Source organism: Microcaecilia unicolor, chromosome 6, assembly GCF_901765095.1.
Source record: "Microcaecilia unicolor chromosome 6, aMicUni1.1, whole genome shotgun sequence".
Classification (NCBI taxonomy): domain Eukaryota; kingdom Metazoa; phylum Chordata; class Amphibia; order Gymnophiona; family Siphonopidae; genus Microcaecilia; species Microcaecilia unicolor.
Window position 1 is genome coordinate 88,729,420 of NC_044036.1, and position 23,362 is coordinate 88,752,781.

General features: G+C 42.6%; 1 protein-coding gene across 1 annotated transcript in view; it reads right to left on the reverse strand.

Moving 5' to 3' along the window:
* Positions 1-20,559, reverse strand: part of ASTN1 (astrotactin 1) — a 481,917-nt gene extending 461,358 nt beyond the window's left edge. The window contains exon 1 of the mRNA XM_030206744.1: positions 20,292-20,559. Coding sequence (XP_030062604.1) covers positions 20,292-20,559 — 268 coding nt within the window. The remainder of the gene's footprint in view (positions 1-20,291) is intronic.
* Positions 20,560-23,362: the final 2,803 nt, after the last annotated feature.

The window sequence follows — 23,362 nt, forward strand, 5'->3', positions numbered from 1 at the left end:
GTGGGTTATATTTATATATAAGCACAATAATAAGTCTGTCTACCGAATAAGTTATTATCAAACGAACAATCTGAGCAATCATTAGCACAGAGATGTCTCTTTCCTGAGCCACAGCATCCAAGAAAGTGTGAAGTGAATTATTTTCTGATAAAAGTGCTTCAGTTGGCAGTAATTGATTGGCTAAGTAGTAGTAGTAATACTTTAGAGGCAATTGTTAAAACAATGCACTGTGTGTAGGGCCAGGGCTGGCTGGCTTGAGTTATGAGGGCTAAGAGATCCTGACAACATCAGCTATCTCTTTGGGGGGGGGGGGGGTTCCTTTTAAAATCAGGTACCAAGTACTCATAGGCCTGCAAGTAAGCAGATTTAATATACCCTTGTAGAGGGCAATTCTATAAAGGTGTGCCTATTTTTAGATATCAACAAGGTGCCTATTTGGAGTCTATTTTGTAATGGAAAGTACATGCCTACTTTCCTTCTTAGAATACCAGTGAACCGGGTATATTTGAGTATATGGTTTAAATGCTCATACTTAGACTGGCAAGATACATGTGTAACTTACAGATAGTGGCAGCCCTAAAATTAGGCCACCTGAGGTGGGTGCCTCAGGCAGCACTCTTATGGGGTGGCATTACCCCCGTCCTACCCTCTCCAACCCCCTTCACCAAAATTACCTTTTTTTTTTTTTTTTTCTCAAATGAAGGTGGCAGCAGCAACTCCCATAGGCTGCCCTGCCACCGGTCCTGGCCCCTTCTCTCTACTGTGGATGCCCGCCTCCAAGGAAACAGGAAATCACATCAGAGAGGTGGGCTGCCCGCAGTAAAGAGGAGCCAAGACTGGCGGCAGGGAAGCCTATGAGCGTTGCTGCCACCTCGCTCAGCATGATTTAACCATGCAGGAGCCTCTTCTGCCTGGTTAAATTGTTGTGAATCCAAAGTGTATTGTTATGCAAATTTTCCTGCCTACATTTTTCTTTGTTTCTATTGACTGGGTTAGGAACTGGTTGAGTGCAAGGTAACAGAGGGTACTGATAAATGGAATTCATTACCAGTGATGTGTCGCAAAGTTTGGCTCTTGAGATGGTTCTTTTTAACATTTTTGTAAGCGATATTGCTGAAGCGGTAGTCTCGTAAGGTTTGCCTCTTTGTGGATGATACCAAAATCTGCAATAGCGTAGGCACCCTGATGGTGTGAATAACATGAGGAAGGACTTAGCAAAGCTAGAGGAATGGTCTGGAATTTGGCAGCTTAGGTTTAATGCTAAAAAATGCAGGGTCATGCATTTGAGATGCAAAAACCCAAAAGAACAGTACAGTTTAGGGGGTGAAGAATTTTTTGTGCATGAAAATGGAGCAGGGCATGGGTGTGATCGTATGTGATGATCTTAAGGTGGTCAAACAGGTAGAAAGGTGATGGTGAAAGATAAAAGGATGCTTGAGTGCACAAGGAGAGGAATGGCCAGTAAGAAAAAGGAGGGATCATGCCCCTGTAGAAGACTCTGGTGAGACCTCATTTAGAATATTGTGTACAATTCTGAGACTGCACCTTCAAAAAGATATAAACAGGATGGAGTCGGTCCAGAGGACAGCTACTAAAATAGTCAGTGGTCTTCGTCATAAGGCATATAGGGACAGACTTAAAGATCTCAATATGTATACTTTGGAAGAAAGGTGGGAAAGAGGAGACATGATAGAGATGTTGAGTGTTAGAGAAGATGAACCAGGAGTGGTAGGCGGTGCCCAGCTGAAAAACTTAAAACCCCAAGCCCAGAATGAGAGGGCCAGGCCCAGATAAGAAGAGGGAAGTACTACAGAATACATCTGCACTGTGAAAGGGCAATTCTATAACTGGGCACCCAAGTGTATAGAACACCAGCACTTTCACCCTTGCACGTGTAAGTGGCAGTAAAGCGACTAAGCACTATTCTGTAAGGGCAAGTGAAATTGGCAGAGCATGTAAATGTGTCACATGGGTGAAGCATAGGAGGGGCTTCCACTTATATACACACTGAGGTAGCAAAAAGGGCTTCCGTGCTAACCTGGTGGTAACCAGGTAGCGCACAACAATGCTCAATTACCACCGGGATATTGCCCCGCAAGCAATTTTCAGGGTTTTTCTTTTCCCCCGGAAATGGCATGTGCTTGCAGTGGGACTACCGCCAGCAGCCACATTGGGCCACTGCTCTGTAAAAGGACCCCTTAATTGACTAACAAGCTGTTAACCATCAATAACTGAATGCTAACAATTATTGATATTAACTGGCACCGATTAGGACTTGTGTGAGCTATTCTAGAACACTGAGCGCCAAAATCTCATAGCGCACAACCCAAAAGCGGGTGTGGCCATGGGAGGGGCATGGGTGGGTCAGGGTGTTCAGAAAGTTGCACACAGTGTTACAGAATAACAGATCAGTGCGCTCAACTTGGGTGCCAGAATTTACACCAGGTTTCAGCAGGCATAATTCTGGCACCCAGACAATTGGCACTAAGCAGCGCCGATCTTTTCCACCACCTATTTTTGAGCACCATTTATAGTATTCTCCCTTATGTGCATATATGCATGCTCCTGTACATACCTACTGGCAAAGTACACACCATAATATCAAAGCATATGCTTTTATGCTGGTCATATTTTATAAAAAGCCATGTACACACATATGTGTGAAAATAACTTTATAAAATTACCCTATGCATCTACACATGTGTTTTATAAAATATGCATGCACATCACAATTCCACCCTTACGGTGTTGTATAGTAACTAAGTAAATGTAACTAGTTACTGTGTTTAAGTAAATGTTCTGGCACTTTTACATGTAAAAGCATCAGGATAACATTTGTTATTTTACTTTTACTGAAGTAATAATTTTGCCAATTTTTTTCTACTTTTACTCCGTCATATCTGATGCTTGCAGGTAAAAGTAAAAAGTAAAAACAGACACGAGATGTAAATGATGGTTCCTCAGTAAACCAAATGAAGCAGCAAAACCGGAAACAGGATTTTGCTATTGCAAACCTCGTCACTCAAACAGTGGATCAACTCGTCTTCAATTTTGCTGTTCAGTGAATATGGCCTTTAAGAACAGTGGAATTGCCTGTGTGTGTTGAACTGGTTACTGGTCTCCAGCCAAACAGAACAGTGATGAGTTTGGTCACTTTAAAGCAGAGACAAAGCAGAAGCTGGTTGCAATTCTTGGTGGAGACATTTGTCTGTTCACCACAACAGACTTCTGTTCATCCCATGAAAAAATTTACATTGGGGTGACTGTCCACTGGATTGATAGAGTCTTTGGAAAGAAAGTTTGCCTGTTCTTGCATCAGTTCAATATTTAAAGAGAGTTTGCCATCAGATGAAAAATTATTAGAAAAACAGACAATGATTCCAACTTTGTGAAAGCCTTCTTTGTAATTGGACAGAATGATGATAATAATGAAGATAAAGATGCAGATGCAAGTGATGAATTAGACAGCACTACTTCTAATGCAAATGATAATGACAATAATGATGATAAAGTATTCTTTGCTATAAGGAAGTCAAGTGTTTCAGAGATTCCGTTGATCAAAACCTGCAGACCCAATCAGAAGACATCTGAAGGAATTTTTTTTATCAGATTGAATACTCCACTTCCCACTAGTGCAGTTGTTGAACACCTTTTTACCTCTGTTGGATTAATGATTCAGAAGCACAATCGCTTGAGTGACCATCATTTTCAAAAATCTACTTTCATCGAAAGCAAAGTGGATTGAATTGTAGAGCAATAAAGCTGTTGGGATAAAAGCATTAACCATATTTGCGTTCCTTGTAGTTGAAGTACTTATATTAGGCAATAACTTTTTGACGTTCACGTAAGTACATTTTTTAATTGTGTTCTTCACTGTACGTTTACTTTTTTAAAGATCTATTTACTGATTTTCTGTTATAAAAGGTATATAGAACTTGAAAAAACAGATGCATTTACCAAATATAAACAATATAAAAAACCAAAACCAAACAAAATACTAAACTTGTTACAACGCTGATTGAGCATTAAGCTAATTAGTACTGACATCTGACTCATTGCAATAGTTATCTAGTGGTGACCGAAAATTCTGAGAATGGAAAATATTGTGATTGCAAATAGCATTAACAGCTTCAAATTTACGAATTGCAAATAGGTGTGACCACTATTCAAAAGTATTACATTTCGTGTTGTTCTTCCAGTGAAAGACTATCAAATATGATACCAACACTAGCATGACATTAAATAGCTTATCCATTTTATACTTAAGCATTAAAATATACATTTGTCTTTACTTTTATTTTTGACCCAGTACTTTGAAGAACTTGTTATGACCAAATAATACCCCACTGAGGGCCAGATTCTATGTTAAGCGCCAAAACAAATTGGCGCTGATGGAAAATGCGCCTATGCATATTCTATAAACTGCACCTAAAGCTAAGCATGGTTTATAGAATGCGTGTAGCGTTGTCCAAGCAACTAAAATTTAGGCGCAGCCATTTATGCCAATGAAAAGCTGGTGTAAATGCCCAACTTTAGGCATGGAACAGGTTATTCTATAATACTGCATGTAAATTTTAGGAATGCCCATGACCCGTCCATGCTCCTCCCATGACCACACCCCCTTTTGAGAGCTGCATGGTAAAATTTACGTGGACTACTGTCTGTCCTACCCTTATCCCTTATTTGTCTTGTCTGTCTGTCCTGATTTAGATTGTAAGCTCTTTTGAGCAGGGACTGTCTTTTCTTCATGTTCAATTGTGAAGCGCTGCGTACGACTGGTAGCGCTATAGAAATGATTTGTAGTAGTAGTAGAATATGCTTAGCGAGTAGTGCATGTAGATTATAATTAGTGCCAATAAGTGCTGATAACTGCTTGTTAACATCCGATTGTCGGTGGTGATTGATTTGTTAACCAATTGAGTTGCATGTGCAAATCAGAATACACCCAGATTTGCATGCACAACTGTAGTCGCACTATATAGAATTTCAGAGGATGAATGCCTACCCAGAGATTACATAAAATATTCTTTCTGGCAAATACACACTTTTTAGTGGTCACACTTTTGACCTCTCAACATAGCTGGTTAGGCATTTACGGGCCCATTTACAAAGCACTGGTAAGCCCAATGAAGGCTTACCGCATGCTAAAACGGAACTACTACTGGCCCAACATGGCTGGAGGTGATAATTCCAGCTCTAGTGTGTGCCATTTCTGGCACGCAATTAAAAAAAAAAAATTCTAGCGTGGTGCTATCCCAGCGGTTATCAAGTAAGAGTTATCTTGCCACATTGCTATTTTTTGAGGGGGATTTTTTACACTCTGCGGTAAAAAGGGCCCTGACACATGGGGAAAACAGCCCCACTACTATCACAGAGTCCTTTTTCTAGCAGCTTAGTAAAAGGACCCCTGAATATCTGTGCCTAACCAGCTATGTCATGTGATATAGCTGATTAGTGGCTAGCTACTAAGCAGGATATTCACGGGAGATAACCAGTTAGCTCCCACTGAATATCCATGATTAGGCGCTCACATGCTATTTAACTGGCCAAAAGCTGCTCCTGGCTGGTTAAATACTTTTTGAACATCAGAGAGGGGTACAAATTCTATCACACACAACTTCTAGGGGATGTGAACACGGGAGGGGTATGAAAGGATCAGGAGCTACACACCTGACTCATGGACGTAATTTGACTGTTTCATTTAGGGGGGCATACATATATATCTCATACATATTCATTATGGTTATTCCAAAAAAAGCCAGCTCCCCCACAAAAGCTCAAAATATCCTTTCCCAATCCTATTTTTACCCAAAGACTTTGCACAACAGCTTCTCCATTTTCTGTCTCCCTTGCTGCCCTGGATGGTGAAAGGATAGGACTCGGAGTTCAACCTACTCAGTTTTAAGTTAGCAATGTAAGACAGCAGGGCCTTCTATGCATAAAGAAATCATTCCCTTCCAGCTAGTTTCAGCTACCAGGTAAAACCAACATTATAAGTACATAAGTACATAAGTAGTGCCATACTGGGAAAGACCAAAGGTCCATCTAGCCCAGCATCCTGTCACCGACAGTGGCCAATCCAGGTCAAGGGCACCTGGCACGCTCCCCAAACGTAAAAACATTCCAGACAAGTTATACCTAAAAATGCGGAATTTTTCCAAGTCCATTTAATAGCGGTCTATGGACTTGTCCTTTAGGAATCTATCTAACCCCTTTTTAAACTCCGTCAAGCTAACCGCCCGTACCACGTTCTCCGGCAACGAATTCCAGAGTCTAATTACACGTTGGGTGAAGAAAAATTTTCTCCGATTCGTTTTAAATTTACCACACTGTAGCTTCAACTCATGCCCTCTAGTCCTAGTATTTTTGGATAGCGTGAACAGTCGCTTCACATCCACCCGATCCATTCCACTCATTATTTTATACACTTCTATCATATCTCCCCTCAGCCGTCTCTTCTCCAAGCTGAAAAGCCCTAGCCTTCTCAGCCTCTCTTCGTAGGAAAGTCATCCCATCCCCACTATCATTTTCGTCGCCCTTCGCTGTACCTTTTCCAATTCTACTATATCTTTTTTGAGATACGGAGACCAGTACTGAACACAATACTCCAGGTGCGGTCGCACCATGGAGCGATACAACGGCATTATAACATCCGCACACCTGGACTCCATACCCTTCCTAATAACACCCAACATTCTATTCGCTTTCCTAGCCGCAGCAGCACACTGAGCAGAAGGTTTCAGCGTATCATCGACGACGACACCCAGATCCCTTTCTTGATCCGTAACTCCTAACGCGGAACCTTGCAAGACGTAGCTATAATTCGGGTTCCTCTTACCCACATGCATCACTTTGCACTTGTCAACATTGAACTTCATCTGCCACTTGCACGCCCATTCTCCCAGTCTCGCAAGGTCCTCCTGTAATCGTTCACATTCCTCCTGCGACTTGACGACCCTGAATAATTTTGTGTCATCGGCGAATTTAATTACCTCACTAGTTATTCCCATCTCTAGGTCATTTATAAATACATTAAAAAGCAACGGACCCAGCACAGACCCCTGCGGGACCCCACTAACTACCCTCCTCCACTGAGAATACTGGCCACGCAATCCTACTCTCTGTTTCCTATCTTTCAACCAGTTCTTAATCCATAATAATACCCTACCTCCGATTCCATGGCTCTGCAATTTCTTCAGGAGTCTTTCGTGCGGCACTTTGTCAAACGCCTTCTGAAAATCCAGATATACAATATCAACCGGCTCCCCATTGTCCACATGTTTGCTTACCCCCTCAAAAAAATGCATTAGATTGGTGAGGCAAGACTTCCCTTCACTAAATCCGTGCTGACTTTGTCTCATCAGTCCATGTTTTTGTATATGCTCTGCAATTTTATTCTTAATAATAGCCTCCACCATCTTGCCCGGCACCGACGTCAGACTCACCGGTCTATAATTTCCCGGATCTCCTCTGGAACCCTTCTTAAAAATCGGAGTAACATTGGCTACCCTCCAGTCTTCCGGTACTACACTCGATTTTAGGGACAGATTGCATATTTCTAACAGTAGCTCCGCAAGTTCATTTTTTAGTTCTATTAATACTCTGGGATGAATACCATCAGGTCCCGGTGATTTACTACTCTTCAGCTTGCTGAACTGACCCATTACATCCTCCAAGGTTACAGAGAATTTGTTTAGTTTCTCCGACTCCCCCGCTTCAAATATTCTTTCCGGCACCGGTGTCCCCCCCAAATCCTCCTCGGTGAAGACCGAAGCAAAGAATTCATTTAATTTCTCCGCTACGGCTTTGTCCTCCTTGATCGCCCCTTTAACACCATTTTCGTCCAGCGGCCCAACCGACTCTTTGGCCGGTTTCCTGCTTTTAATGTATCTAAAAAAATTTTTACTATGTATTTTTGCTTCCAACGCTAATTTCTTCTCAAAGTCCTTTTTTGCCCTCCTTATCTCCGCTTTGCATTTGGCTTGGCATTCCTTATGATCTATCCTGTTACTTTCAGTTGGTTCTCTTCTCCACTTTCTGAAGGATTGTTTTTTGGCTCTAATGATTTCCTTTATCTTACTGTTTAGCCACGCCGGCTGACGTTTAGTCTTTTTTCCCTTTTTTCTAATACGTGGAATATATTTGTCCTGAACCTCCAGGATGGTGTTTTTAAACAGCATCCACGCCTGATGCAAGTTTTTTACTCTGCGAGCTGCTCCTTTCAGTCTTTTTTTCACCATTTTTCTCATTTTGTCGTAATCACCTTTTCTATAGTTAAACGCTAGCGTACTTGATTTCCTAGTTTCACTTCCTTCAATGCCAATATCAAAACCGATCATATTATGATCACTGTTATCAAGCGGCCCTCGTATCGTTACCCCCTGCACTAGATCATGAGCACCACTAAGGACTAAGTCTAGTATTTTTCCTTCTCTTGTCGGCTCCTGAACTAGCTGTTCCATGAAGCTGTCCTTGATTTCATCAAGAAATCTTATGTCCCTTGCGTGTACAGATGTTACATTAACCCAGTCTATATGCGGGTAATTGAAATCCCCCATTATTATTGTGTTGCCCAGTTTGTTTGCGTCCCTGATTTCCTTTAACATTTCCGCATCCGTCTGTTCGTCCTGGCCAGGCGGACGGTAGTACACTCCTATCACTATCCTTTTCCCCTTTGCACATGGAATTTCAATCCACAGTGATTCCAAGGAGTGTTTTGTTTCCTGCAGAATTTTCAATCTATTTGATTCAAGGCTCTCGTTAATATACAATGCTACCCCTCCACCAATCCGATTCACCCTATCACTACGATATAATTTGTACCCCGGTATGACAGTGTCCCACTGGTTATCCTCCTTCCACCAGGTCTCAGAGATGCCTATTATATCTAATTTTTCATTTAGTGCAATATATTCCAACTCCCCCATCTTATTTCTTAGGCTCCTGGCATTCGCATATAGACATTTCAAACTATGTTTGTTGTTCCTAAGTACATCATGCTTAGTACTTGACAGTATTAATTGGCAATCTTTTGTCTGATTTTTATTGTTATTTAAAGATACCCGATCTACTACAATCTCTTTTGCAACCTCACTATCAGGATACTCTATCTTCCCTGTTATGGTGATATCTTTGAAAGATACCTTATCCCGAACCATGCTCTTTTGAGCGACTGTCGGCCTTCCCCCCATTTCTAGTTTAAAAGCTGCTCTATCTCCTTCTTAAACGCCGATGCCAGCAGCCTGGTCCCACTCTGGTTAAGATGGAGCCCATCCTTTCGGAATAGGCTCCCCCTTCCCCAGAATGTTGCCCAGTTCCTAACAAATCTAAAGCCCTCCTCCCTGCACCATCGTCTCATCCACGCATTGAGACTCTGGAGCTCTGCCTGTCTCTTGGGCCCTGCGCGTGGCACAGGTAGCATTTCAGAAAATGCTACCCTGGAGGATCTGGATTTCAGCTTTCTACCTAAGAGCCTAAATTTTGCTTCCAGAACCTCTCTCCCACATTTTCCTATGTCATTAGTACCCACATGTACCAAGACAGCCGTCTCCTCCCCAGCACTATATAAAATCCTATCTAGGTGACGCGTGAGGTCCGCCACCTTCGCACCAGGCAGGCAAGTCACCAGGCGATCCTCACGTCCACCAGCCACCCAGCTATCTATATGCCTAATGATCGAATCACCAAGTACAACAGCTGTCCTAACCTTTCCCTCCCGGGCAACATTTGGAGATATATCCTCGGTGCGAAAGGATAATACATCCTCTGGTGGGCAGGTCCTGGCTACAGGAGTACTTCCTACTTCACCAGGGTGATGCTCTCCTTCTAGGAGACCTCCCTCCTCCAAGGTAGCACAGGGGCTACCTGACTGGAGGTGGGACTTCTCTACAACATCCCTGTAGGTCTCCTCTATGTACCTCTCTGTCTCCCTCAGCTCCATCAAGTCTGCTACTCTAGCCTCTAGAGAACGGACACGTTCTCTGAGAGCTAGGAGCTCTTTGCATCGGGCACACACATATGACACCTCACCAATTATAATTGATAGCAACATAGCATCATTCAAAAAATTCTTTCGTGTGGGACTCCGAAGTGAAGTCTGGATCGAACATAATCTCAGCAAAACTCTGCGCCTTCTATTCTGTATTACAAACTCCATATCCCCCCAAAAATATAGCGAAGCGGAGATGACAACAAATCATATAAATGTATTCAAATTCTGATTTTGTAGATGATGTCTACACATTCAAAGAGGCCTGCAGTCAGTCTGCCTCTCTTCTCTCTTACACATCCCACTTGCCCTCAGCCAACACACAAATGGAACAATTGAACTTTTTAAAGATCCTTTAAGAGGTAGTGTCTCATGATTTAGGCTCTAAATCCCTCCACTGCAAAACATATACACGTGTGCAAAAACACACTCAGAAACTTACCAAACTATAACAGCATTAATTCCAAGGACAGGATGAGCTACAACCTTATGCATGAAAAGGCAGCACTGTAAATATTACACCAGGCTCTAATACACCAATACACTACCTAGTAAAAAAAAGCAAAACAAAAAGGACTGCAAATACTACATGCTAGCAGAATACTGCACCTTGATCACACATGAAAAACACATGACACAACAGATATGACACAAGGAACTGGAAATCAAAAGATATGAAGGCAAAATATTGAACTGGAAAGTTACCTCAAGAAGTCAGACTTGGCATGCAGCAATACTAGAGAACTTGAAACTTAAATGCAAAATATCACAGATACACATTTCCAAAATCTGACTGACATATTCCAATTAATAAATTCTGAATAAAATACTTTTTTCTATCTTTGTTGTCTGAGCATTTAGTTATTCTATTCGCTTTAGTCCCAGTGTCTTCTGTTTTATGCAGTGTCTTCTTTCCATCTGATATGTTTTTTTCTTTCTCCATGTCCACCATCCTCCTGTGTCCTTATGCCTTCATGGATCATTTTTCGGACTTACATATTTGTTTTAGTTAGCATGTTTCAGAAGCCTCTACTAGTTTAGTGTTTCAAATAATTGGGTCTTTTTTATTATTATTATTATTTAAATTTTTAATCATGTAAGTACAAAAAACATTAAAGAAACATTTTAGTCCACAGTCCGAGAGAAGGAGAGAGAATCAAACAAAACCTTACAAAACCTTAAACTTGTACAGCGCTGCGTAACCCTGGCAGCGCTATAGAAATGCTAAGTAGTAGTAGTAGTACCTGGTCCAAAAAATTTTGCATTCTAACATTCCACCACCTACAGATTTATACTATTTTGATTCCCTATCTAATAAGAGTCTTTCTTCTGTATCAGCTTTATTGGAAATGTCTGATACAGACCAAATAACAGCTACCACTTTAACAGCAACAGTTGCGTTACCCTCTGATAAGGTCTGGATTTAAAAAAAAAATTTTCAGAGAAAAGAAAAAGTTTTCGTGGGTTGCAAACTGGTATTTTTCCAGACTTATCGAGGGAAACTCAAAAAAGGCGACAAAAGTTTTTGCAAATGAAACAAGATGTCTTGCAATTAGGAGCAACATTTTATCTCAAATTTCCCTGTAAATGTTTAATTGCATATCAAGCTGTGAAATATGTATATTTTGATCCTGACCAATTGTCTTCCTTTTTAACAACAAAAAGAGCACCTGTTTGAGAGAAACCGAACTTGAAACATGCCTGTATCTTAATTGAGTTAGATAGAATTCTATCTTTTTTTTATTTCTTTCTTTTTTCCTATTATATTTCTCCAAGTAAGCGGATATTGGACTCCTAAAGTGGACTATATGAAATTATAATGGTGGTTTATATAATTTAGAGAACTGAATTTGTTTCAGGATTTAAATGTATAGTGATAATTTCCTTTGCAACTGATATGCTTGTTTAATTAATGTAATAAAGAGAAATAAATAATAAGAGTCTTTCTAACTGATCTGGTTCAAAGAAAGCATAATGAGTATCTGAAAAAGAAGCCAAAAATTTAGAGGGAAACTTCAAGAAAAAAGTAGCACCCAACTCCAAAACTCTTGACTTAAGATAAAGAAACTTTCTATGTCTGTCCTGAGTGACTTGAGATACATCAGAAAATACCTGTAATTTCCTTCCACAAGTTTTGAAATAATTGAGTTTAAAATATGCAACATGCCATCCATGAAGGAATGTGAAGTCGTTATTTGTGAATAAGAGTAGCCAGCAGCCTTTCCTTGGGCTTCACTCCTTTCACCACCATTTCAAATTTATGGATTGAATGCACTGGAAGAAAAACTTCACTCAGGGGCCCTCTTACTAAGCCTACATGCGCCCAACGCAAGTCAGTTTTGAGTTACCGCCCACGTGGACCTTGCGGTAATTTCATTTTTTATGCACGTCCACTACGGTTACCTTGTGAGACCTTACCGTTAGATCAATGGCTGATGGTATGTTCTCAGACCCAAAATGGACGCACAGCAATTTTCAATTTGCCACACATCCATTTTCAGCAAAAATTTTAAAAAGGCATTTTTTTACAGGTGCACTGAAAAATGATTCTGCGTGCGCCCAAAACATGCGTCGACACTACTGCAGGCCATTTTTCAGCTTGTCGTTGTAAAAGGGCCCCTCATTGACCTTCAGTTTCACTTATTGGGGTGGTAAGTCACTCTTCTGGATGAGCCACCCTGGTCATCTCTGCACTCTAATCCAGCATATTCTTTCCCTTCACTACTCCAGTGCATCATTTTTCTTATCCCTCCTCCCATGCCTTGCAACTACACTGTGCATCCAAGGAACTCTCAGACAGTTGCAGCAACCTGAGGTTCATGAAAAACCTGTTGACCTTGTATTTCCCAATCTCATTAGCCAGCAAAATCAACACGCTCTCTGAGGGTCGGAGGGGAGGGGGAAAGATATGTGTGTAAGAGAGAGAGGCAGGTGGGATGTGAGAGAGAGAGTAAGAGAGGGGCAGATGGGCTGCAGGCAAGAGGGAGAGATGAGAGAGAAGGAGGCCAACTGGCTGCAGGCCTCTATAGAGGCTTAGGCATTATTTACTAACATTTTTTAAATCCACTTTAATTCAGTTGTGTAAGAGATTTATAAATATTTTTACTGAAGTTTGCACTGTTTAACTTTCTTTGTCACTTCATTCTTTGGCATTTGATACCTTATATTAAATTTATTATTAAAATATGTATTATTGACAGCTATTTTGCTGACCTTTCAATTAAGGACAGGTCCCGCCCTGGCCCTGCCCCACCTACTTTAGCCTTGGAGAAAGCCACTGCTTATCTTCAGAGCTGCCAAGAGGGGGGGCAGGAGGGACAAAATTCCCCAGGCCCGGGCCTCCAAGGGGGGCCTGGTACCGGGGTCTCTCTCTTTCTGCTGCTCCTGACGGGACCCGGGTGATTTTGTCCTGGCTGGAGCCTGGGGAGGACCCAGAGGAGCAGCAGATACAGCAGGCAGAAGAGATCTTCTTCACAGTCGACTGCTGTATTGCTTTCCAAGCGGCTGCTTTTCACCTCAGGCACGCATGCTTGGTTTTGAAACCAAGCATACGCGACCTGAGATTTAAAAAAAACAGCCACAGGGGCCGGCCACACAGCAGAACTGTGAAGATGAGCAGCGCTGGAGTGGAGAAGAAGACTCTTCTGCTGGCGGGGCCTTAGGTATTTCCAGTTGCGCCAGGTGGCAGCGATCCGAGGGGGGCAGGCCTGGTGGCGATGGTCATGCCCCAGGCCCGGCTCGGTCTCTCGGCAGCCCTGCTTATCCCTAGGGGTAAGCAGCATGGAATCTGGCTACTTTTTGAGATCCTGCCAGGTACCTGTTACAAGGGCTGATGTTGAACATGATGGGGCCCCGGGCAGAAATTTGGAAGGTGTTCCCAAAGCCAATCAGCCAGCTGTATTTTCTTAAGCTTATGTTAGGCTTGGGGCCCTCTACAAAATGGGGGCTCAAGCAATTGCCCTGTTTGTATTCTCCTAATGCTAGCTCTAGAATGGCACTGGTGGGAATAGGATACTGGTCTTGATGGACCTTTGGTCTGAGTCAGTCAGTATGGCAACATCTATGTACTTCTATACTTATGTGTGGCCTGTGCAAGCAGTATATGACATGTGGAACAGCCCAGAGCCAATCAGCTGCATATTGAGCATTATAAAGAGGGCTCCAAAGGTAAGAACATGTTGGAAAATGGAGAAACAGGGAACAGGAGCCTTCCAGAGGGAAGTTGTAGTCTCAAGAACAAGAGTTTGCTCAGAAGTGGAATCTCAAGTCTGATCCTGATGCCAATTAGAAAGAGGAAACCGACAGCAAAGGAATGGGGACAGAAATTGGAGAAGATGAGTGAGATTAATTAAGGATTTACGTAACTAAATCCTTAATTAAGTAAATCCTTAAGGAGGAGACTGACAGGAAGACAGAGACTGAAGGGTTGGGAGCCTCCAGAGAGGCACAAAGTAGTCAGGAATGCAAAGGCTAGTAGAAGGAAGACTGTGGTAGACCAAGGGTTACCACTCTAGGAAGCAGTCTTGTAATAATTCAGGAGAGCTTGTGGCTTAGCGTATCCTACTTTTTTGAAGTAAACAACTAACTTCGATAAAATTTGGGTGCATAATAATCCATTTCTGTAACAGATGTTAATGCCTCCTTCCCATTTGTTGAAACTAGAATTAACATGGAAATAGCAATTTAAGCATCATAGTTTTTTCTTTGTAGAAGATGGGGCAGATTGAAAGCAAGGTGAAAAGCAGATAAATTCATATCTCTGTATTGCTGCCCTCAGTCAGAGTTTAAGTGAAAGGTATTTGCATGGCGGAAGGTTTGTTATTCCTCTGCTTAGGAAGTTGAATGACCGTATTGGATCAGACCAATGGTCCATCTAGCCTAGTATCCTGTTTCTAACTGTGGCCAATCCAGGTCACAAGTACCTGACAGAAACCCACATTAATGTTCTCATATCTTTATAATTTGTCCTTAAGTTATTGTAGCAGCTTATACATGGTTCCCCATTAACATTAGAGTATCTACAGACTGGCAGGCCTACAGTATAGGCATGGTAATTTAAGACAGTGGTTCTCAACCTGGTCCTCAGGGCACACCCAGCCAATCAGATTTTCAGGAAACCCACAATGAATATGCATGAGATGGATTTGTATACCAGGGAGGCAGTGCATGCAAATTTATACCAAGCATATTCATTGTGTATACCATGAAAATCTACTACTACTACTACTTATCATTTCTATAGCGCTACTAGACGTACGCAGCACTGTACACTTGAACTTGAAGAGACAGTCCCTGCTCGACAGAGCTTACAATCTAATTAGGACAAACAGGACAAACAAGATATAAGGGAATATTAAAGTGAAGATGATAAAATAAGGGTTCTGAACAAGTGAATAAGGGTTAGGAGTTAAAAGCAGCATCAAAAAGGTGGGCTTTTAGCCTAGATTTGAAGACGGAGCTTGACGTACCGGCTCAGGAAGTCTATTCAAGGCATATGGTGCAGCAAGATAAAAGGAATGGAGTCTGGAGTTAGCGGTGGAGGAGAAGGGTGCAGATAAGAGAGATATACCCAGTGAACGGAGTTCCCGGGGAGGAATGTAGGGAGAGATGAGAGTGGAGAGTGTAAGGAGGTTGGAGGGTCTAAGCAGGTCAGGAGGAGGTATGGGGCCAGACTACATTCCCCACAAGGCCCTGAGAGAAGGAATCGGGGGGGGGGGGGGGGTAGGTCCCAAAACCCGGTAGGAACACCACAGGGAGGGGAGGGGGAAAAGGACTGGAAAGAGCAGCTGCTATGGCAGACGAGGGCCAGAAGGGGGAGCCGTGAGGACAGAGCTCAATTCCCTTTGGTCAGAAATCAGTACAAGATTCCTTCCACCTGGGAGGGGGAGAAGGTCTCTAACCAACAACCTAGCAGAGAAGCAGAGTTGATGGAGTGCTTGGAGGAAGGAGGGTCTGGAGGGCCCAGCACACCAGGTTTGGAGGAACCAGTTGACATGGACTGTAATTGTACACTGGGGCAAAGTTGCGGGGATTGAAGGCAGTGGGTGGTCACAGGAGTCAGGTAGCTGTGTTGTGGGAGGTGTACTGCCATTCTGCAACCACCCAAGCGGAAAGACTTTTAAAACTGAAACCCAGGCGGTTGGACTTTGGAGAACTTGGATTTAAAGGAAGGGTTTTTCCTTTTTTGCTTTGTTTTGAAACTGAATGAGATCTTAACCCCTTTGAACTGAAATTTGTGGAGGAGGGGAAATAAACTGCTTTGAACTAAAACTGTGTCGTCTGGAAGGACTTTGTTTTTGAACTGCTGAAGGGAGCCTACCATTCCCCTGAGGGTTTGCTACCAGGATTACAGTTATTACAAGAGGTACTGAGGATCTGCAGAGTTAATGCACTTATAAGTCAATAAGAGGAGTTTGAACTGTATGCAGAAATGGAGAGGAAGCCAGTGAAGTGACTTGAGGAGAGGGCTAAAATGAGCATATCGACACTGGAGGAATATTAGTCGTGCTGCAGAATTTTGAACAGATTGAAGAGGAGAGAGATGGCTAAGTGGGAGACCTGTGAGAAGCAAGTTTCAATAGTCTAAGCGAGAGGTGATAAGAGTGTGGATGAGGATTCTGGTAGTGTGCTCAGAAAGGAAAGGGTGAGTTTTGGTGATATTATAGAGAAAGAAACGACAGGTTTTAGCAGTCTGCTGAAGATGTGCAGAGAAGAAGAGGGAGGAGTCGAAGATGACCCCAAGGTTACGAGCTGATGAGACAGGAAGGATGAGAATGTTATCCACAGAAATAGAAAATGGGGGAGGAGGAGAGGTTGGTTTAGGGCAGGGCTTTTTTGAGGGGGTACTTAGGGGTACTGAGTACCGGCACCTTTTCCATTGTGTGCTGAAATTGGCCCATGGTCCCCAAGTTTTAATGAAAGAGCTCAGGCTCTACACAACAATTCTGCCTTGTCATAGATTCTGTGACTGGTTGCAGGGGTCCTGGCTATTGTGGGGTGAGTCCCTCAGTGATCACCTCATCCCTGAAGGGTGGCCTGACATTTGAGTACTGGCACCTTTTTTCCTAGAAGAAACACACTGGTTTAGGGGGAAAGATAAGAAGCTCAGTCTTGGTCATGTTTAGTTTCAAATGGCGCTGAGACATCCAGGCAACAATATCAGACAGGTCTGGATTTCTGCTGAGATTTCTGGTGTGGAGAGGTAGATCTGGGAGTCATCAGCGTAAAGATGATACTGAAAACCATGGGATGAGATCAGAGTACCAAGGGAAGAAATATAGATGGAGAAAAGAAGAGGTCCCAGGACAGATCCCTGGGGTACACCAACTGACAGAATAGAAGTAGAGGAGGATCCACTAGAGTATACAGTAAAGGTACGCTGGGAGAGTTACAAAGAAAACCAGGAAAGAACAGAGCCCTGAAATCCAAGTGAGGACAGCGTATCAAGGAGTAGGCTGTGATCAACAGTGTCAAAAGCAGCAGATAGATCAAGAAGGATGAGGATAGAGTAGACTACTACTTAACTACTACTTAACATTTCTAAAGCGCTACCAGGGTTACGCAGCGCTGTACAATTTAACACAGAGGACAGTCCCTGCTCAAAGGAGCTTACAATCTAAACAGACCTTTGGATCTAGCCAGGAACAGATCATTGGAGACTTTAGCAAGCGTTGTTTCAGTTGAATGAAGGGGGCGAAAGCCAGATTGAAGTGGATCAAGAATAGCTTGAGATGAAAGAAAGCCAAGGCAACAGCGGCGAACAGCACGTTCAAGTATCTTGGATAGGAAGGGGAGGAGGGAGATAGGGAGATAGTTGGAAGGACAGGTAAGGTCCAATGAAGGTTTTTTAAGGAGTGGTGTGAGTATGGCATGGTTGAAGGCATCAGGAACAGTCGCAGTGGAAAGTGAAAGATTGAGGATATGACAGATAAAAGGGATGACAGTAGGAGAGATAGTGTTAAGTAGATGGGTGAGAATAGGATCAGAGGAACAGGTAGTTAGTTTTGAGGAGGAAAGAAGATGTGTAGTTTCCTCTTCAGTGATTTCAGAAAAGGAAGAAAAGGTATCTAACTAGATGGGTTTGTCCCAAGGAGCTGAGAACCTCTGATTTAAAGTGATCAGATAGTTCTGTGTCATGAGGGGCAGACTGAAATATTCTTGACTTTTATCCTGATATTTCAATGGAGCTGTGTTCTCAATTTGGTTAGCAAAACGACAACTATAAATCTGAAAAATCAAGACTGGCTCAGTCTCTTCCTTTTGATCTGGAGCCCCCATTCACCTTTAAGCAGAGGTTTTCAACCCAATCCTCAGGACATACTAAGCCAGTCTGGTTTTCAAGATATCTACAATGTATACAGATCTCCCTCATGGATATTCATTGTGAGTATCCTGCAAACCTGGCTGTCTGAGTGTGTCCTGAGGACTGGATTGAGAACCCCTGTCTTAAATGTAGCTGCACAATGTCTGTTTTGGTCTTCTTCGTGATTAACATTTTAATTTCAAAACATATTCTGCATTTTCTAAAGGAACTTGTACAAAGGGGATTACAGTACACCCAAAAACAAAATATAAAGCAACGAAGTACTACATGCAAATACATGAGTAACAATCGAAGGAAGCACATGCAAAAAAATCCATAACCATCATACAACATAATTAACAACAGTATAATAATAAACATATTAAACTTAAAAAGCATGACAGTGGCATGGTAATAATAATTTAATTTCAGATCAATATACTCTATTGAAATCAAAGGTATAATAAATCCAGGAATCCAGTGGTGCACTCAGAATAAAATCTTCATCACAGATACCCTCCCTATGAAGAATCATAAGAATCTCTCTAACCAAACCTCATAATCACATTAATCCAAGAAATATTTTACTGGACAAATAGCCAGGTTTTTAATTTGTGGCCTTCAGATCCTATATTACCTTAAGTTACAAGCCATTTTGTATGTTTACTGTACAAGCCAAAGTCACCCATTAATGTTAGTCCATAGACTGATAAGCCTTTTGTTACTTTCAAGACATCATTCTACTGATTTATCACGCTTTAACAGTAACTGCAGTCCTGACTCTACTCAAGAATTACCTGATACTATGGTAAAATGCTCCTTCTCCCTTTCAGAGAACACTGCCCTTGCTGAAGCCCTGCCAAGATGCCCAGTAATATTTTAATGGGCGGTTTTATGAGTACAGGCCCTGATTTAAAAACAAAAGGTTACATTTACATCATTATCCATTCCTAAACATCTTCCACTACCCTTCAGCATATTGTAACGTATCAGGCCAAACTTAAGCCTATCATCCTGACTTGGCATAGAAGTCCATCAACCCATTCCCAAGTCCACAATAAAATAAAGGAAGACATGACCCATACTGACAGGATATGATGTTGAGAAGGACTTTGAGCTTGATTTATTAAGGGTTTCCTGTGTCCCATTGGCAGAAAATGGAAAAGGCACTTGCATAGAGGAAACCCAACAGGCATTTCATACCCAAAGGCAAACATAGCTGTGCTGTAATTCTAGGAGCATTTCCTGAGCAGCCGAGCAGGTATACAGTATTCAATGCATGGAGGCAGAGTGCAGATGAGTGTGTAAGGTATGACGGAGAAGGCTGCACCGGCCTGTACAGGCTGCTGCAGATTACCATGGCAACGTGATCTGGGCTCTCTGCTCATGGTCTCTGCACAGAGGAGCTTAGGCTACAGCACAAATATTTATGGAACCAGTATTCTTTATGATAAAATAAACCCTGGCAATCATCACTTTCTCTTTTCCACTTGAAAGAGGACAAATTGATAACTATCTATACAATTTTATAGCCACAAAGCCTGCACTTCTTATTATTCACGTCCAATATGTATATTTAGCAATACTTAACAATACACATATATTATAGTCCCACATGCAATCTAGCATTTATACACTGAAGCAGTTCTTTGCCCATGAGATACAGCAGAATTTAAATGGGATGCATGTTGAAACAGAGCACAAATGTGGAGGTGGGTTTTACTGCAGTCTATGCATACTTTAATATTTATATGAATATGTTCTACATATCAATCCACTCAGATGCCATCCTCTCAGGGATATGTTTAAGGGAAGTGACACACTGAAATTATAGAAGCTCGAAAAGCAACCTGCAGTCAGAACCTTCTCAGTTTCCTCCTGGGAGGCAGCCTCCCTCCATTCCCTATTATCTGCACTGATCATTTATCATGATGGAGGTAACTGGATCAGGGCTGTATGCCTAACTGTTATCCGGAATACAGCAAAACGGTGGGGACTCACCCAAAACAAAGAAAGGTAGCTCGGTGTTCTCCAAGTCATCCACCACTGCAATCTCCCCTGGAAAATCATTCCTGACAGAGAAGAGCAGCTTAGGCTCTGAGGCAGACGGGCTGTGCATGATGCTCAAGTCATTTTCTCGCAGGAAGGGGAGCGCCGACACAGTGATGCTCTTCATTTTACACTCCAGGTCCTTGGACTGATCGCCTTCCAGAGATGCAGCCAAGATCCAACAGGAAAAGAAGATGCTGAGAGACCCGGTGAAAGCCATCTTAAATCAGCCTTTCTGCCTCCCTCCTCTGTCTCTGTCTCTCTCTCTCTCCTTCCTGCAGTGCAAAGATCCCTTGGAAAGGAGGCTGCCCAAAGAAAGACTGCAGGATCCTGGACTGTGGCAGCAGTAGATCCCACTTACAATGGCAGCTTTGATTTCTTTGTGAGAAGACTGCAGGCATCGGAATTAAGATGAAGAGGAAAGGAAGGGGAGAGGGGAGGAAAAAGCGTGTGTTCATTCAGAATCAGAACAGCCCCCGCTGGCTAGCACCACTGCTGCTGCTGCTCAGTTCGTTTCCAGCACTCTGCACCCCTCCACAGCTCTCATCTATGTAAACACAGACACTCCAGATCCCCCAGTTTATTATTTATCCTTCAGTTAGGATATCACTGCAAAAAGCATAATCAGGGAGAGTTAAATCTACAAAAGAGAAGAAATCGTTTTTGGCTCATCTTCAAATGCCCTACAAAGGTGTTCAACTGTCATTCTGGCTGGATCAGTCTGATTTTAGTGTCTAGTTTTATATCCCATCTCAAAATATCAGTAGCAGGGAAAAAGTGATGGAAGTAGACACCTATCATACATCATGGCCTGGTTTTGTTTCCTACTGCATGTGATACACAAGGAAGAAAGACTCACGTCAGTTCATCCATCATTAGTTTCTGCAAATTAGTCTGTTACATTAACATTTGTTAAACTAACAAAAGGCCGCTAATCAGATGGGTTTTTAAAATTATTTTGGGAGGGGGCATGTCATGGGTGTGGAAGCCCCCTCCCAAAATAATTTTAAAAACCCAAGTGATTAGCGGCCTTTTATTAGTTTAACAAATGTTAGACTGCTAACAAGTGTTAGACAGCTAGCGCATTCAGATTAGCCTGTACTAACTGGATAATGCAGGGTTAATGGAAAAATTAGCACGGGAACTGAAAAAAATAAAATAAAATCCGTAAAATACTGGTGCCTTAAATATGGGCTTACTGTACAAGAAAGTTCCGCATTAAAAGCCCATGTTTTAGCGTTTTTTTAGTAGAAGGACCTCAAAATTCATAAAGGAGAAATGTTGGACCCACACAAGCTCTCACAAAAAGGATTCTGAGCAACCTGGATTCCTAGCTAAAAACAGTGCTAATTCTTGACCAATAACTTGTCATTATATATCATAAAGAGAAAACTGTATATATATAGGTAAACATTCGCCTTTTTTTTTCCCTTCTCCAGTGGTCCAGCATTTCTCCTTCTTCCTTCCCTTCCTTTTCCTCTCTAATGGTCCAGCATTTCTCCTTCCCTCTCCCCACCCAATGGGCCAGCATTTCTCCTTCTCCCTTCCCTTCCTTTCTCTTCCTAATGATCCAGCATCTCTCCTTCTGTTCCCTCCCTAATGGCCAGCATTTTTTCTCCTCCCCATCCAACTTTTCTCATCTCTTCGTCTCCCTATGGGCCAACATTTGTCCTTCTCCCTCCCCCCAATGGTCCTGCATTTCTGCTTCCTGTTCCCTCAACAGCCAGTGAACAAGCATCTCTCTTGGCCTCTTAAGCAAGTTATAGTTAATGTAGCAGTTTGACATTTGGGACCAGATTCTATAAATGGCACTCAAAAATGGGCACCAGAAAGATCGGCACTAAGTGTGACACTACAAAGGGCATGCACACTTTATAGAATTGTGCTTAGCACTGATTCCCACACCCTAACTTTGGGTGCCAGATTAATATCTGCTGAAACCTGGTATCAATGTTGGCACCCAAGTTGGGCATGGAGACCCAGTATTCAGTAACAATGCACGCAATGTTTTGGAACACCTTCGATAAGCCTATGTCTCTCCTATGGCCACACCCATTTTGAGCTACATGCGATGCGATTTGTACACCATTGGGCTCATTTTCGAAAGAGAAGGACATCCATCTTTCGACAGAAATCGGAAGATGGACGTCCTTCTCCCAGGGACGTCCAAATCTGTATAATTGAAACCCCATTTTGGATGTCTCCAACTGCACTCCGTCACAAGGACAGCCAAAGTTCAAGGGGGCATGTCGGAGGTGTAGCGAAGGCGGGACTTGGTGTGCCTAACACTTGGACGTCTTTGACCCATAATCGAAAAAGACAAGGACGCCCCTGACGTAACTTTTGGACGTTTTCACCTGGACGTGTTTTTCTTACGAATAAGGCACAAAAAGGTGCCCAAAATGACCAGATGACCACCGGAGGGAATCGGGGATGACCTTCCGTTACTTCCCCATGGTCACTAACTCCCTCCCACCCTCAAAAAACATCTTTAAAGATATGTCGTGCCAGCCTCAGATGTCATACTCAGGTCCATGACAGCGCATACAGGTCCCTGGAGCAGTTTTCGTGGGTGCAATGCACTTCAGACAGGCAGACCCAGCCCCATCCCCCTACCTGTTATGTTTGTGGAGGAAACAGCGAGCCCTCAAAAACCCACCACAAACCAACTGTACCCACATTTAGGTGCCCCCCTTCACCTGTAAGGGCTATGGTAGTGGTGTACAGTTGGGGGTAGTGGGTTTTGGGGGGCTTAGCACAAGGTAAGGTAGCTAAGTACCTGGGAGCAATTTATGAAGTCCACTGCAGTGCCACCTAGGGTGCCTTGTTGGTGTCCTGGCATGTCAGGGGGCCAGTGCACTACAAATGCAAATGGTTTGCTTTAGGACGTTTTTGACATGGACGTCTTTGGTTTTGAAAATCACCGAAAGTCAGAAACGTCCATGTCTAGGGACGTCCAAATTGAAGGATTTGGACATCTCTGATGGTATTTTTGAAACAAAAGATGGACGTCCATCTTGTTT